The 17869-nt window shown below is 43.8% G+C and overlaps 2 protein-coding genes across 2 annotated transcripts in view; one reads left to right on the forward strand and one right to left on the reverse strand.

Moving 5' to 3' along the window:
- The window catches only part of glis1b (GLIS family zinc finger 1b), a 117992-nt gene extending 109413 nt beyond the window's left edge, over positions 1-8579 (forward strand). The window contains exons 9-11 of the mRNA XM_031786357.1: positions 5745-5878; positions 7231-7389; positions 7702-8579. Of these exons, the coding sequence (XP_031642217.1) occupies positions 5745-5878; positions 7231-7389; positions 7702-7838 (430 nt within the window). The 3' untranslated portion in view covers positions 7839-8579. The remainder of the gene's footprint in view (positions 1-5744; positions 5879-7230; positions 7390-7701) is intronic.
- LOC109902288 (elongation of very long chain fatty acids protein 4-like) lies at positions 8373-13124 on the reverse strand. The gene is made up of 8 exons (XM_020498535.2): positions 12996-13124; positions 12516-12579; positions 11789-11976; positions 11591-11671; positions 11442-11498; positions 11109-11223; positions 9972-10099; positions 8373-9631 (listed from the first exon to the last, which is right to left on the reverse strand). The coding sequence occupies exons 1-8, from the start codon at positions 13068-13070 to the stop codon at positions 9464-9466; spliced, it is 876 nt and encodes a 291-aa protein (XP_020354124.1). The 5' UTR covers positions 13071-13124; the 3' UTR covers positions 8373-9463.
- Between the last annotated feature and the right edge of the window lie 4745 nt (positions 13125-17869).

Raw genomic sequence — 17869 nt, forward strand, 5'->3', positions numbered from 1 at the left:
GGAATCAAATCAAAGTTTATTTGTCACGTGCGCCGAATACAACAGGTGTAGACTTTACAGTGAAATGCTTACATACAAGCCCTATCCAAAAGTTCCATTTGTAAGTAAAAAATAGGTATTAGGTAAACAATAGATAAGTAAAGGGGGTACTGGTACAGTCAATGTGCGGTTAGTCGGGCTAATTGAGGTAATATGCACATGTAGGTATAGTTAAAGTGACTATGCATAGATGATAAACAGAGAGTAGCAGCAGCGTAAAAGAGGGGTTGACGGACACACACACACACAATGCAAATAGCCCGGGTAGCGATTTGATCAGGAGTCTTATGGCTTGGGGGTAAAAGCTGTTGAGAAGCTTTTTGTCCTAGACTTGGGACTCCGGTACCGCTTGCCATGCGGTAGCAGAGAGAACGGTCTATGACTGGGGTCTTTGACAATTTTTGGGCCTTCCTCTGACACTGCCTGGTGTAGAGGTCCTGGATGGCAGGCTTAGCCCCAGTGATGTACTGGGCCGTACGCACTACCCTCTGTAGTGCCTTGCGATCGGAGGTCGAGCAGTTGCCGTACCAGGCAGTGATGCAACCAGTCAGGATGCTCTCGATGTTGCAGCTGTAGAATCTTTTGAGGATCTGAGGACCCATGCCAAATCTTTTCAGTCTCCTGAGGGGGCATAGGTTTTGTTGTGCCCTCTTCACGACTGTCTTGGTGTGCTTGGACCATTCTAGTTTGTTGGTGATGTGGACACCAAGGAACTTGAAGCTCTCAACCTGCTCCACTGCAGCCCTGTCGATGAGAATGGGGGTGTGCTCAGTCCTCCTTTTACTGTAGTCCATAATCATCTCCTTTGTCTTGATTACGTTGAGGGATAGGTTGTTATTCTGGCATCACCCGGCCAGGTCTCTGACCTCCTCCCTATAGGCTGTCTCATCGTTATCGGTGATCAGGCCTAACACTGTTATGTCGTCTGCAAACTTAATGATGGTGTTGGAGTCGTGCCTGGCCATGCAGTCGTGGGTGAACATGGAGTACAGGAGGGGACTGAGCACGCACCCCTGAGGGCCTCCAGTGTTGAGGATCAGCGTGGCAGATGTGTTGCTACCTACCCTCACCACCTAGGGGCGGCCCGTCAGGAAGTCCAGGATCCAGTTGCAAAGGGAGGTGTTTAGTCCCAGGATCCTTAGCTTAGTGATGAGCTTTGTGGGCACTATGGGGTTGAACGCTGAGCTGTAGTCAATGAATAGCATTCTCACGTAGGTGCTCCCTTTGTCCAGATGGGAAAGGGCAGCGTGGAGTGCAATAGAGATTGCATCATCATGTTCACTTTGACGTATTACCTTATTACCATATTCACTCAGTATTATACATTAGATTAACTGGGTCATATTCACTAAATCAGGTCAATTGAGTCACAGTCACGGAACCATAGTCTATCCACTGTACTATTGCCAGTAATCGGAGTCAAAGCTTATCTGGCTGAATGCTCCAAGCAGTGAGGTCCCTCAAACACTTGGCCCTCAGTTCTTTTACACTCACCCCGTCACTCTGAAACGCTCACCCCAACATCTCTCCCCGGCCCTCGTCATCCCTCCCCTGATCTCGACCAATAGCCAGTAGCCTATCTGTTAATAGCCTCTATGTCAATCTTTCAGGGGTCAGGGGTTAAACCACTCCTTCACAGCAGAAGAAGGGGTCAGGGATGGCCGGTTGGAAAAAGGCAGTAATGACAGGAGGAGGAGGAGAAGGAGGATGGAGGATTATCAGGGAAGGTGAATACCAGGGGAGAGATTTATACTCGGTGCAGCGTATGAAAGATTCCCCTCATTCCTTGAGCCTGAGCGTGCGGCAGCTGGCAGTGATTAGCTTATGATTCACTTTAGCTGCACATAGAGGCTGCTTGTAAAAATATGAACAGTATAACTGTTTCCTGAGTTTGTGCTGACAGCAGCTCCCGGGGGAGCGCCGCTCTCCGCAGAAACACATGGCCGCGGCACTGGGCCCGTGCCAATGGACGGATTAGCCACGCTCGCTGCTAGCAAGCGTTCTAATGCTCTAATGCTAACGCTAGGCAGGGAGAAGACGTTGGTTCGACACTGCGCTGGTTCAAATGGTTCCGTGTGTGTTCAGTGGAGAGGCGTGTGGCTCTCTAAGCTCAAGAGGCAGGAGAGCGACAGAGAGGGTTTGCTTTAGGATATGTGGTAGCATAAGAGGAGGTGCATGAGTCCGTTGTTAGTGCACGGTGAGGTTTCAAATAGAAAGGTCTATATATGGACACAGTCGAAATACCTATCTCAAGCATGTCTTTCTTTTATTAGACATAGCCTTATTTATTCACGTATGCATCCTTTATTTAACCAGGTGATGCCCATTGAGATGAGAATCTAGTTTTCAAGGGAGCCCTGGCTGTGCCTGAAACATAATCTGTTCCTGTGGGGTGTAGAAAGGCTGTGCCAGGTGGTAGCACTGGGTGGTACTGACCTAGCTTTCTCACACAGTTAGAGCTATGTCATCCTGGCCTTAGAGGTGAGCAGTCATCTGAGGGCTTCGCTGCCTCCGGTAACTCTCTGTCATCACATTCACAGAGCCCGTACTGCAAACCATATGCATCCATCCACGGCACATAGTAACACAGCAACAGTTTATGTGTTGGCATTCTTGAAACGCAACTGGAAAAAAGGGTACTAAGTGGCTGTTGAATATTTGTGAGGAGATTTTGCCTCCTTATGGAGATTTGTGTCTTACTGGTCTGGATATCTGTTTTGTTCAAAGTTAGGTGTTGGGAGCAGAGCAGAAATGTGATATTTGTTTCTGCAAATGGACTAAGTACAATTAGTTTTCTCTTCAAAAAATAGGCATGATTTTTTTTTTTGGGGGGGGGGGTTGAAATGCACTCAGAAGACATCTTAAATGTATCACCCAAATCTCCTTTAATACTGACAAGGGCCTACTGGGTTTCCATATGTGCAGTTGATATCAGAGGTTTACATATACTTAGGTTGGAGTCATTAAAACTAGTTTTTCAACCACTCCACAAATTTCTTGTTAACAGACTATAGTTTTGGCAAGTCGGTTAGGACATCTACTTTGTGCATGACACAAGTCATTTTTCCAACAAATGTTTACAGACAGATTATTTCACTTATAATTCACTGTACCACAATTCCAGTGGGTCAGAAGTTTACATACACTAAGTTGACTGTGCCTTTAAACATCTTGGAAAATGATGTCATGGCTTTAGAAGCTTCTGATAGGCTAATTGACATCATTTGAGTAAATTGGAGGTGTACCTGTGGATGTTGTATTTCAAGGTCTACCTTCAAACTCAGTGCCTCTTTGCTTGACATCATGGGAAAATCAAAAGAAATCAGCCAAGACCTAAGACAAAAAATAGTAGATCTCCACAAGTCTGGTTCATCCTTGGGAGCAATTTCCAAACACCTGAAGGTACCACGTTCATCTGTACAAACAATAGTACACAAGTATAAACACCATGGGACCACGCAGCCATCATACCGCTCAGGAAGGAGACGCGTTCTGTCTCCTAGAGACGAACGTACTTTGTGCAAAAAAAAAAAAGTGCAAATGAATCCCAGAACAATAGCAAAGGACCTTGTGAAGATGCTGGAGGAAATAGGTACAAAAGTATCTATATCCAAAGTAAAACCTCTACGAGTCCTATATCGACATAACCTGAAAGGCCGCTCAGCAAGGAAGAAGCCACTGCTCCAAAACCGCCATAAAAAAAGCCAGACTACGGTTTGCAACTGCACATGGGGACAAAGATCGTACTTTTTGGAGAAATGTCCTCTGGTCTGATGAAACAAAAACAGAACTGTTTGGCCATAATGACCATCGTTATGGTTGGAGGAAAAAGGGGGAGCCTTGCAAGCCGAAGAACACCATCCCAACCGTGAAGCACGGGGGTGGCAGCATCATGTGGTGAGGGTGCTTTGCTGCAGGAGGGACTGGTGCAACTCCACAAAATAGATGGCATCATGAGGTATGAAAATTATGTGGATATATTGAAATAACATCTCAAGACATCAATCAAGAAGTTAAAGCTTGGTCGCAAATGGGTCTTCCAAATGGACAATGACCACAAACATACTTCCAAAGTTGTGACAAAATGGCTTAAGGACAACAAAGTCAAGCTATTGGAGTGGCCATCACAAAGCTCTGACCTCAATCCAATAGAAAATGTGTGGGCAGAACTGAAAAAGTGTGTGCAAGCAAGGAGGCATACAAACCTGACTCAGTTACACCAGCTCTGTTGGGTGAATTTTGGCCCATTCCTCCTAACTTATTGTGAGATGGTTGTGGAAGGCTACCCGAAAAGTTTGACCTTAGTTAACCAAATACTAATTGAGTGTATGTAAACTTCTGATCCACTGGGAATGTGATGAAAGAAATAAAAGCTGAAATAAATCATTCTCTCTACTATTATTCTGACATTTCACATTCTTAAAATAAAGTGGTGATCCTAACTGACCTAAGACAGGGAATGTTTACTAGGATTAAATGTCAGGAGTTGTGAAAAACTGCATTGAAATGTATTTGACTAAGGTGTATGTAAACTTCCGACTTCAACTGTATATTGTAGAATGCTACATTAAAAATAATCTGACATTTCCTGTTTGTTTGAAATGTAAATGACTGGACACAGCAGGAAGAGGTTAGATGGAAAAGTTTAGAGAGTGCAGCTTTCTGAATAGGTAAAGAGCTGAATGGATGACATCCAATTGATGCTTTCTGTGACAGTATTTATGTAAGGTTCCTGGGACAGTATTTATGTAAGAGCATGTGGTATCCTTTTGACAATCTGCTGTCACAACGCTTGAATGCAATAGAAGTTCACCAAAAACCCACTGCATTCCATGACTTCTTTCACGTTGATTGCAGGTTTTTCCAACGTCCTAATAGCGTAACCATGTTTCGAATTCAAGCGGTTGGAACAAGTTCCCATCTGTTAGTTATAACTCTATTTTAAAAAGCAATTCAACCCCTTGTTGTTGTTTTCCTTCCTCTGTGAAATGCGGTGCACTCAACGCAAAGTGTGACCCTTTGAAGTGTGAACTGAAGAACATGGGAAATACACTCCACAGATCTTTCGGGTATTTGGCACAGTCCCGTCTAGTTGAAGCTATTCGGCTTAACGTTTCTAACTATTTGCTTGCACACATCTGTGTCTAATACCACCACGGACAAAGCTTGATTTACTTCATCACAATCCAGAAAGCCTATGAGGAAGCATTGGTCGTTGCTTGCCCGCCCCGAGGCGTTCTGTGACAAACATGTCATGCTCATATGCCATCTCTAAAATATTGGAGAAAGTAAACACGAATAGGCTTTCTCCTCCCAGGCCACAAGGCAAGGAGTTAAAGGAAACGGGGAGCTCGGTTTCAGTCGAATGCACCCTCTCGTGTTTGTTGACTTTAGATCGTAACATGTGATAGGTGGAGGACGTTTCCATTTACTGACTACAGTACATACAGTCCAACATGTGTTCTTCTGAGGGGTGTTCAGGACTCTTTAACTGCCCCAGTGTGTCGGTTAGATCACGTGTTGCCGAGTGCGTAGCACTTTGATAAAGTGAGACATTTGATTCAACAAATCATATGTAGCCACAGTTGTTAAGAGTGTACACAGGGAACCATTGTCTTGATGCACTTGAGCATCTGATTATGCATAACTATTTGGAAATTAGACAATGAATTCTGTCTCTCACTCTCACTCTCGCTCTCCTGCAGGGTGTCGGGTCCTCTGCTCTCCCCAGGGATGAAGGGTACAGGCACTCCTCCTCCCTTGGAGAAGCAGCAGCAACAGCACATCCACCCCCACCACAAGCCCTACTCTCATTATCACCACCAGGCCGCCAGTGACGGTAAGATCAGCCCTGACCAGACTCAATACAACCCAACTGGACTATTTAGTGGGCTGGAAGCCTCAGAGCATTGGTTAAAGATTCAAATGTGTTTTACGCTACCGACTCAACTTTCTGTCATGTAGAATAGATCATGCAAGCAGTTCTATGCAATACATGTCTAACGGCACCTTTTAAAACATTCCATTCCATGGAATAGGCCTCACACTTTACCACCATATGAACATGAAAGGACACAAGTAGAGGAAGCGGTGTTGTAGAATTGGGACGCGGCCCGTAGGTCTGTCAGAGCGTTTAGCGTTGCGCAGAGAGAGAAGATTGCTGTCAGAGAGACAGAGCAGGCGAAACCACAAGCGGAAGCCTCCTCTGCTCTGAATTAGCCAACAAAACGCTGCCTTCTGTAGTCAGCTGTCTCTCTCTCTCTCAGAGCTCCACCAAGGCTGCTCTAGTTAGCTGTCACTCCAGACCCGCTCCCTAATGCCTTAAACACAGCTTTCCCTGTTAAAGATCTACGCATGGACGTCTCTCAAACCACGCTGTGGTCGGGGAGTTGCGTAAAGCGCTCCAGAAATGGGCTGCTTTCACATTATCATTACTTGAGTAGAAAAAGAGAAGGGGGACAATTGACAAACGCTACCACTGAGGAACTGGAAGAGTTAGCGCGCTAACACAAATGTAGCGTTATAATAACTCGAAGCCACACAGTATATGGAATCACTTTGCAAACATAATAATCACTCCTTAACATACCGTATTGTATGGTCACAAGGAATGCCCCTTTCATACACTTTTATTTCCTTTTCTACCCCCCTCTTTACCTCACACTTACTGACCGTTGTGGCTGCTTTGCGTTATATATTATTGTCTCTACCTTCTTGCCCTTTGTGCTGTTGTCTGAGCCCAATAATGTTTGTACCCTGTTTTGTGTTGCTACCGTTGCTGTGCTTTCATATGTTGCTGCCATGCTGTGTTGTCTTAGGTCTCTCTTTATGTAGTGTTGTGTTGTCTCTCTTGTGCTGATGTGTTTTGTGTCCTATATTTTTATTTCATTTATTTTTATTTTGAATCCCCTGGCCCTGCAGTAGGCCTTTTTCCTTTTGGTAGGCCATCATTGTAAATAAGAATTTTTTCTAAACTGACTTGCCTAGTTAAATAAAGGTTAAATAAATCAATCAAATGAATAAATAGAAATAGATTGACTAAAACAGGTATTCCCATTCAAGTCTTTGCGTCTAGCAGCCATATTTAGTGTATCCATGAGTGTTCCAGTTAAATTGCCATGGGGAGAAGGGCTTTTCCCATTCTAGTAATTCTATTTCAATTCTCCACTCTCTCCTTCCTTCTCTCCTTAGATTACCAAGGCAGCTTTCAGAGCTGCTTCCATTTTGGAGACTCCTACAGAATGGAGCAGTCTGTGAGTGGTGTTCACTTACCAGCGGACTCACATGGCTACACTTCCCACCAACACAATGGCTTCCACATGTCCAGCACCAGCGGTGGCTCTGCGGCAGGTGAGACTCTAGGATATATCACCTCTACTTCCTCCTTTTCATCCTCCTCTGACATTTCATGTGCTTCCCTGTCATTATTCTCCATCGCACCCCTTTTTCTGCAATTTAGTGTTTATTCTGTCTTTTCGCCTACTTCTTCACTTCCTAAACAAGAAGTATCTCGTATGTGCCTGTGTGATAAGGCAATTCATGACTTTTTATAGACAGAATTTTAAGATATCTTGATGTCGGTTAGATCAACCACACGCACACACACACCTAAGCGTAGCATCAAATCTTGTATCTAAGGAGTCATGACTTCTCCTCCCTCAGGCTTCAGCTTGGCCCAGGACCTCCAGGGGCCAGGGGGGTGCCAGTTCTCCTCCAGCCCAGAGGAGAGCATCTTCTTCCAGGTGAACAGCTTCGACCGCAGCCTGAGCCAGATGTCCTCTGTCTACACAGAGACATAGAGGACCGGATGCTGTCCTATGTACCGTTATACGGGCCTCTCATGGAGTATGCATTTCAATAGTCTGAGGTGATAGCCTTTCCTTGGTCTCCGTTCCAGTTTGTACTGATCTAGAGGAAACAAGCTGAGTGAAAGCAAGCCAATCGGTAGCTTCCAGACCTGTGTTGCTTTTTTTTGTTAGATCAGGGTGGATGAAGGGGGACAAGGAAAGGCAATTTTAGAGTATTGAGATAGACCCTAGTATAATACGTTATTCCATGGTTCCGCTGGTCAAAGGCCATCCTTTGTAGCTTTTTCTACTGCTCTGAAAGAACTGTCGTACCTCTGTAGTACGACAGAGCTCCCTACAGCCCTGCCCGAACAGATACCAAGTGGACACATTTCAAACGGAGACATGACCTACTCCAGAACTCCCTCCTCTTTCTCTCTCCTTCCGTCTCTACATCATTCAATCTACTAAGAACTGAAATGTAGACAAATATATATCATTTTGCCGTGTTGTTTTTAACAGTGGAAAATAAATGTATTGTTTGCATTCCTTTGTTGTTTGTTTATTTGTTTGAATTGTCTTAAGATATTTCTGGATGGTAAATGGAGGGGTGGTGGATGGTCATTCGTGAAATATTCTGGAACACAGTCAAATCTACTTTATCATGTGTATAAATGTACAGTTTGTTTAAAGCGATATTCTGAATGTTTGTTATTCCCAAGTTTAAGAAATAAATGCTATTACAATAATACAGATGGTGACTCTTCTTCTTACGGTGGTATGCACATCCATGGAATTAGCGCAGGTGCAGGTTAATGCCATGTCACAGTAAAAGAAGACCATTTTCATTATGGGAGCATTCAAATAAAACAGTGTTCAGGAATTCTTCTCATTTTCCGATGAGCCTCACTTAGTGTTATTACATGGTTATAGCACAAAGTGCACAATCCTTGCCTAATTACAAGTTTCAAATAACTAAAGCACAATATATCTTGCTATAATGTGAAATGTATGTGCCCAAGATATAACCAGCAGTACCACATAAAGTAGTGTATACATATGGGAATTTTCAAGTGGCAGGCAAATTAGATAAGTGGCGAACAGTTCCACTGCAGTTGACACGCTGGTAAGTGAAGCACCAACCATAGACAGACTCTGCCCTCTTGTGGACATTCTCAAATGCTGCATACAAACCAAATGTTTCACGCTAGCACTCTGAAAAGTAATGCCGCTGAATTGAGACAACCTGCAAAATGTCTCCTCTAACTCTACACTTAAGTTGTATGGCGCATTACGTGACAAACAAAAATAGCCATGTCAGTCTCGTTCCTTTCAATTAATGACAAAGATGTATTCATTGGTACACAGCCAGTCAAGGCCATCAATAACACACTGGGCACACACTGGTTGAATCAACGTGGTTTCCATGCAATTGAAATGAAATCACGTCGAACCAATGTGGAGTGGACGTTGATTTTGACGTCCGCCTAGTGGGAAGTAGAGACCATAGGGAACATTGTAGAACGCTTCACAAAAACAACGCATCTCCAGATACTGTATTAAAAATGTTTTACATTTGACAGTGAATTTAATTCAGGTACAGCACGACACAGTGAGTGCGTGATTGTCCATAGCCTTTATGTCTTCTTGCTCTTCCTGTTGAGGTAGCTCTGATAGTAGAAGTTGCTGAAGAGAGCAATGAGACTGACACAGTAGGCAAACACCACAGCGTTCATGGAGTCTGGGAAGTCACACTCAGTGAAGAGGTTGTAGCCAGTGTGAGTGGTCAACAGGACAAACTGGAGCTGAAACACCAGGCGGCAGAACATTGGTTCGGGTTCAGAAAGTTTCCAGATACGTTATTACACTATATCCATTCATAGACGTAACATGATCTGTTTTGTACCAATACTCTAAGCTCTCAAAGAATCTCATCCACAGACTCAAAGGGCCAGTTTCCTGGACACAGATTAAGCCTAGTCCTGGATTAAAAAGCATGCTCAAAGACGTTTCTCCATTGAAGTAGTTATTTCATCCACGATTAGGCTTAATCTAGGTTCAGGATACGAGGTCCAAGTGCAAGCCTACCCACTTTATGTTTGAGCCCTACTAGATGTATCCCGAGCTGAAGCTAAAGCCACTAACCAGCTGCAGTGAGGTCAGATAGCGCTTCCACCATAAGTACTTCTGCGTGTGAGGCCCCAGGGCAGCCAGTCCGTAGTAAGAGTACATCACGATGTGCACAAAGGTGTTGAGCAGGCCAATGAAGAACGCTATGAGGAGACAGAGGAACACGAAACGTCTCGGCCATCTGCTGCACAACCTCTACGTCATGACAGGTTTGGACAATTTGTTATAGGATACCATTGTGATACTATTATGAATATTCTCCCAGGTAATGAGAAGTGCCTACCCGGGAGTTGATAACAATATGTTATAAGATGTTAATGAAGCAGGTATTGAACAAATCTATGGCATTAACAAGTATGGCCCAGAGTTTTTCCTGGTCAGGACATGTGATTAGGAAAAACTCCTGGGCTGCAGTCCAAACACTTAGACACACCCTATCCCCTCCACCCTCAAATGAAGTGGACACGTCTGACGAGTGTACACTTGCGGGGCAAGGGAGGAAGGAATGATTTTTAAATGGACCACCCTTGGCCGGAAATTTGTCACTTGTTCATCCCGCGATGATTGTGTTTTCAGCCACCGGTAGTTTGGGGGTGATTTATATGCGCTACAGTCAATTAGGAGTGCAAGTCTACTTATATTAAATATATCATTATTAATATACGCCTACTGTATGATAGCTAGCAAATTAATTAACCGATGTTAAGCCTGCCTAGCTGGAACTTCTGAAGAAGGAAAATGTTCTATTTCAACAATTTCAAAAACTTTTTACGAGAAGTGTTTGTGCCATCATGTGCATTAATAGCACAATTTCTAACTTATTTGCATTCGTTTTTACTTACACTTGTATGTTGACTTCTCCATTGATGTTAAGTTTTCGCTGACTTTTCTTAGCGGATGTACAATCGTGGTGAATTGAATTATGGGAAGTTTCAGGCCCCGGAGTGAACATAATTGCACACTCGCAAAGTCGACTAAAAACGAGGGCTGAGAGGCTTATGTTGCAAACTTCCCTTGCTTGGCTAATCATTTGGACCGCCCTCCAAATGGCGACTGGGATTCCCCCAAGGGCATAAGGTGAGGGTAAGTGGACGAGGGTGTATCTTTTAAATGTTTGGACCGCAGCCCTAGTTTTTGTCATGCAAGACTTACATTGGCCTCCAGCCAGATACTTGACCCCTGCCCACCAGTTGAAGATCATGGTGCCATGGTGATAGACATGCAGGAAAGTCAGCTGACTGTTCTTCTTCCTCAGGATGAAGAACACCTGCCAATTAAGAGTTTGAAATGGGTTTAGAATGGACTTCCAGTGTTTCTCTTGACTCTGATACTAATCCTGGCCTGGGCTATATTCATTAGTGCATACTGTAAGAAGAAGTTTTGGAATGGAAAACAAATGTTTGTTAAGTAGTCACTCCCCATTTCAGTACTTTTTCCTCCGTTTGGTGCCTAGTGAATACGACCCTGATTTTCAATGTGCTTTACCGTGTCAGCCAATTCTATGACCTTGGAGAAGAAAAACCACCAGCATACTTTGGCCATCTGGTGAAGAAACAGAGTTAGGCCACTTAGGTCAACTATATCAGAGGTCCAACAGTTGTTGTACAATAGGGAGTTTTCAGATGCACTCTCACCCTCATCGCCAGTGGACTAGTGCTGTAATCCACAGGTTGACACAGGTAACTGTAGTTAGACAGCAAGGACGTGACCAAGAACTGCAACATCAAAGCACTTATAAATCAGGTGAAACATGTCATTATAAAGCATAATGAGTCCCAGTTCTGTGGCTGCCACAGACACACACATTTTTGATGGGAGTAGGAAAAGCACACCTCATGGAACATGTAGACAGACAGGCAGACCATGGCGAAGTTGTAGACAATGAGTACAGCCTTGAGATCAACTGGTTCCCTGCGTTTCATCAGCTTGGGCCCAGCCCAGACCACACCAAGATAGAGGAGGAATATAATGGCCACTGGCATGGGGGAGTAGACCAGTAGCCATGGGTCTGTCCTTTTATCTGAAACACATCACTGTAGTACTAATACATACGACTGAGTCATATTCACTAGGCACCAAACAGAAGAAAGCGGACTGAAACAGGAAGGGGCAACCTGAACTTGTCCAATAAGAGCGACTCATGTTCACTTTCTGTTGCAAGACATTTGGCTACGGTTTGAAACGGAGTGCACTAATGAATACATTGATTGATTGTATTTGTAGTAGCCTATATTCCGATATCTGTTGACTGTGTGAGGGAGGCTAGTGATGCATGTTCTACAGTGTGTCTATCAATTGCAACTAGATAATCCAATTTTCATGTCAGTCCTGTGATGTACTGTGTTCTTGGCCACAAAGCAGCCATTATGTAAGAATTTTCTGCATTGCCAGCTGTGATACACATCCACCATTTCATTCACTACCCCTTCACACTAGAACAGCACAATGTGACAACGCCGTAGGCTTTATTTTCTCCTGATAGGACAGGCTGAAGGAAATGAGTGCACTTTTAATTAACAGTAGCCTATCATAAAGACTGTACACAAATTCTGAAAATACCTCCATTCTCTAAAATCCACTGGCGCATGGACTGAACGCTTTGCCATGTTGAAGCCATTTGACACTGTTGGAACAGAACGTTGGTCATTGATAATTAACGACGGAGGTCAGTCACTCTTTGCATAATCAAGTTGTGAGACAGACCACACAACAACCAAAGTGTAGGATTTACACTTTCCCATTTCGCATTCTATATACCTTGGTCAGTCTGATACAATTCACACAATTCACCAAACAATTTGTCAATTGCTGGCACATGAGAGAGGTGCAGTATAACCTCGATGCATCTGGACTTTAAACATTGTTTTAGTACGCAAGTAATAACATTGTTAGCGTACATTTCATTAGGCTTTCTTGGCGTTTCACGCGCGCCATAAATTCATATAGTTAAACATCCATATTTGTGAAGATATTTAGGTTAAGATTTTCGCAGGAATAAATAAAATACAGAGCTGTGCTGCGTGAATGAACTGCACTTACCCGACTAAAGCGTTGGACTAGTGACAGCGCGCGCTCCACACAGCATTTTGATTGGACAATGCGACAACAGCTCATATAGGCAGGTAACGCAAAGTTCTTCAAGAATATGGAATTCGCAGTTCTTATCAGTGATGCCAATTTAGCAATTTTGTTGCTAGATTCAGCAACTTTTCAGAGTACCCTGGCAACTTTTTTTCAAACAGCACCTAGAAACAAATGTAGCTACTTTTAAAAAGATATTTGTAACTTTTAGCAACTTTTGAAAAGTGACTCAAACGCTACAATGCACGCATTTTCTCTCTAAATGACACAAAAACGATTTTTTTTTCTGTCACACACTCAGTTACAACACACGTGCCTGGCTGCAAAAGTGCATTGTGAGTGACGTCAGCAGCAGGACAGCAGCAATTTCAGCAAATTGCAAATAATTGTTGGCTGACTTCAGCAGCAGGTAGCATGGGTTCGATGAGCCAAACCCAATGAATATAGTTGGTAACGAATGTTTGATCATGAACAGAACTTACAACATCAATCAAAAAGTTTAAATCAAAATTGTACAGCCAGAAATACAGAAAAGAGTGGGAGTCTGTACCTGAACAAATGTCAAATCATATTTTTTGCAGATGGCCAGTCAATTTGAGTAACGTTATTGTATATCTTACGTAATGACGCAGTTTTACGTTATCACGCAATGACATCACAACGTCATTTAGCAACAAATCAACCTGCCTCTAGCAACACCCTGAAATCAGTTGGCAACACTGGGGCTGACTGCAGCAGCAGTAGTATGCGTTCGACGAGACAAACCCAATGAATATAGTTGGTCACAAATGTTTGATCTTGAACAGAACTTACAACATCAATCAACATGTCTCAATCACAATTGTATAACCAGAAGTACAGAAAAGAGTGGGAGTCTGTACCTGAATTTAAAAGGGTGGCTGAAGCCAGTAATTGGGGATGATTGTCGGGCATACTGTGCGTACTGCAAATCAGATATGCTTGAAAAAATGTATGACATCAAAAAACATTGTGCTACAGCAAAGCATATAAATAAATCAAAACCAAACAACTCAGAGCTGTGCTGCGTGTGCAGCTCTGCAAGCCATACCTAAATGGTCGCATGCTAGCAGCGAACAATGCTCCGCAATGGCCATTGCCATAGTAGCTCCTGCGCTTTTGCAGTTATCGACTGCAAAAGCGCAGGAGCTACTATGGCAATGGCCATTGCGGAGCATTGTTCGCTGCTAGCATGCGACCATTTAGGTATGGCTTGCAGAGCTGCCTTTTCAGATTCGGTGGCAGCAACAAACTTCCACATGCACCGCACCAAGTGCACAGAAATGATTAGGGGAGTACTGGCCCCTCATCTTCTCAAAAGGGTAACATCAGATGTGGGGGATGAGAAGTTGACAGAATTATTTGTATGTTTTAAAATAACGAATAAGATATTTCACCCTGAAACTGTATCCCTGTGTGTGAAATGCATTAGACACGTAAGACTATAAGTTGATAATGTGTGCAGTGCAGGCAGGATAGAATTAGAACATTGTGTTCCTTACAGGACATTCTGTCCCCATCCGTGAAGTGGAGAAACTGTTAGGCTTGCAGAAAATCATGAAACATGTTGCAGAATATGATAAACAATGTAAGTGTACAGTGGAATAATACAGCCCGCCTAAAGCGGGGTGGGGTTCTCGACTGACACGTGTGTGTGTGTGTGTGTGTGTGTGTGTGTGTGTGTGTGTGTGTGTGTGTGTGTGTGTGTGTGTGTGTGTGTGTGTGTGTGTGTGTGTGTGTGTGTGTGTGTGTTTGTGTGTGTGTGTGTGTAAAAGATGGGCTCTGAACTTGAGAGGGCAGAGCTCTCTGAATAAAGAACTGACCAATTGTATGCTGGGACTCTGTTTATTAAAACGTAGAGCCTTACAACCTCTAGGATACAGATGGTGTTATAAAATAGTTCAGTTAGAACATTGAGATAGAAATTCCCGTGACAGAAGTGCAGTCTCCTTTTGGATGAGTCCACTGATGTCAGTGTCTCGAAATACCTGGGTGTGGTGATTCGGTATTTCAGTGCTAAAAAAAAGAACCGTTGTGTCCACATTTCCTGGGCTGGTTGAAATTGGAGGGGGGCGATGCCAGATCAATAGCAAAGGCGGTAGTTGAGTTTCTGGAGAATTGTAAGCTTAAAAAAACAGATTCTTCGGGGTATTGGTACTGATAATGCGTCCGTGATGACTGGGGTGCACAATGGGGTGCACAAGATTTGAAAGGAAGCATGTGCATTGCCCAATTTGGTACTCATCCGCTGTGTGTGCCATTCTTTACAATTGGCTGTCAGTTCAGCATCCAAAGAAACCATCCCTAGGAGTGTTGAGTAATCAGGGAAACCCACAACTGGTTTTCGATTTCCCCAAAACGGCGCGAGGTGTACAAAGCAGTGTATGCCACCATTAATTTTGTCCAGAAACCCCTGCAGATCACCAAAGTGTGTGCTACACATTGGCTATCAATTGAGCCTGAGGTAACTCGTATATTGAGCCAGTGGGAAGAACTGAAACTCTGCTTTGAGGTGACCAATGCCAGTGAGCGTTGCTACATTGCGGATGTGCTCCACGCCACATACATGGACAAGACCAACTATGTCTACCTGACAATCTTGAAATCAATCCTGTCCGACGTACAAGTTGCAGTGAAGTCATTTGAGGGAGAGCAAACAGATCCTGTCAAGCTTTTTGACAATCTGGCACACCTCTTAACATCAATTTGCAGCAGGGTAGTCAACTCTATGGGAAAAGTTGATGTCCTGAAGGATGCCATTGATGGACATCTCAGTCCATCACCATACCTTGGGTACCTTTTCGAGAGCACGGTGTACCAACTCAGTCTTGCGCTAGTGGACAAAAAGGTCATTCGGAGATGGTGCATCAACTGCATTGTTGCTTTAAGCAAGGCTCCAAGACAACCTTGAAGCCTTGCGAAACATGGCCTTGTTCAGTGTTAAGGAAATGCTAAAGCACAATAAAGGCACCACTGAAATTATTAAAGTAGCTGAGCTACTGGAATACCAGCCCCAAACAATTGATACAATAGTTTCCCAATGGAGAAACATCCATCTGTTTAGGTGGGAATCAACTGAAAATACAGTCGAGTTTTGGAGTGAAGTCAATAACTACACGGACTCTTCCGGGTCAAATCCATTTGAAGAACTGTGCAAAGCTACACTCGCTGCCCTCTCCTTGCCACACTCAAATGCGGAGGTTGAGTGTGGTCAAGTCAAAGTTAAGTCAAAGTTAAGAAATAGAATGTCACTGCACACTCTCAACTCCATACTCCTTGTGCAGTACGGACTGAAGCTGGCTGGTGATACCTGTTACCAGCATAAACTACCAGGTGAAGTTCTGCTGCAGTTTGGCACCACAGCAGCATACTGTGGCCACTCCATCCTCTACTGCTGGTTCCAGCTCTGTGACAATGCAGTTGGACAGTGAAGATGAAGAGGATTTCCTTGCCAATCTATGATTCATCATATTTACAGTACGTATGCAAGGAGTGGACTTTCTGGAACTGGCGGAGACACAGAGCTGATGGTGGCAGTGTGTACTGCAGTGTGTGCGAGAACAGTGGCAATATCTGAAGGAAACCATTGAGCAGCTAGCCAGCCAAGCAGCACAACAACCCGTAGAGAGCTGGAGAGAGATGCCTAGCGCACACATCATTATTTGAGTTAAGTTGCTTGTTCAATAAGATAGCATATATACAGTGCCTTGCGAAAGTATTCGGCCCCCTTGAACTTTGCGACCTTTTGCCACATTTCAGGCTTCAAATATAAAGATATAAAACTGTATTTTTTTGTGAAGAATCAACAACAAGTGGGACACAATCATGAAGTGGAACGACATATATTGGATATTTCAAACTTTTTTAACAAATCAAAAACTGAAAAATTGGGCGTGCAAAATTATTCAGCCCCTTTACTTTCAGTGCAGCAAACTCTCTCCAGAAGTTCAGTGAGTATCTCTGAATGATCCAATGTTGACCTAAATGACTAATGATGATAAATACAATCCACCTGTGTGTAATCAAGTCTCCGTATAACTGCACCTGCACTGTGATAGTCTCAGAGGTCCGTTAAAAGCGCAGAGAGCATCATGAAGAACAAGGAACACACTAGGCAGGTCCGAGATACTGTTGTGAAGAAGTTTAAAGCCGGATTTGGATACAAAAAGATTTCCCATGCTTTAAACATCCCAAGGAGCACTGTGCAAGCGATAATATTGAAATGGAAGGAGTATCAGACCACTGCAAATCTACCAAGACCTGGCCGTCCCTCTAAACCTTCAGCTCATACAAGGAGAAGACTGTGATAACATGCGTCTTGGTGAGAGGTGTAGGAGTCAGGTGCAGGAGAGCAGGGATGTCTGAGAAGCGTGTTTTAATAATATAGTCCACCAATACAAACGGCACAGAAAAAAATCCCAAAACTACGCTCTCGAATACTCGTGCAAACACACGGAGGAACAAACACAGTTCCGACACTTTACATACACGTGCGTAATAGCGAAAAAACAACAAACATCAAATACAATCGAGCGCAATACACAAGTCTAATCCTGCACGAATTACGGCAGGTAACAGGTGCCCTATATACCAACAGAAATCAAAGCAATTGAAAACCAGGTGTGAAAAGGAACACAGACAACACAACCAGAAAAAGGGATCGGTAGCGGCTAGTAGACCGGCGACGCCGAGCGCCGCCCGAACAGGGAGAGGAGTTACCTTCGGTAGAAGTCGTGACAAAGACTGATCAGAGATGCAGCCAAGAGGCCCATGATCACTCTGGATGAACTGCAGAGATCTACAGCTGAGGTGGG

Source organism: Oncorhynchus kisutch, linkage group LG13 (genome assembly GCF_002021735.2).
Source record: "Oncorhynchus kisutch isolate 150728-3 linkage group LG13, Okis_V2, whole genome shotgun sequence".
In the NCBI taxonomy this organism is placed as follows: Eukaryota; Metazoa; Chordata; class Actinopteri; order Salmoniformes; family Salmonidae; genus Oncorhynchus; species Oncorhynchus kisutch.

Excerpts from the sequence above, each read along its gene's own strand:
- LOC109902288 (XM_020498535.2), bottom strand. The coding sequence starts at position 13,070 with ATGAGCTGTTGTCGCATTGTCCAATCAAAATGCTGTGTGGAGCGCGCG. Across the intron at positions 11,672-11,788 it reads CTGTCTACATGTTCCATGAG|TTCTTGGTCACGTCCTTGCT; the intron begins GTGTGCTTTTCC and ends TTGATGTTGCAG. Across the intron at positions 10,100-11,108 it reads GTATCTGGCTGGAGGCCAAT|CGTTCTTCATTGGCCTGCTC; the intron begins GTAAGTCTTGCA and ends GTCTCCTCATAG.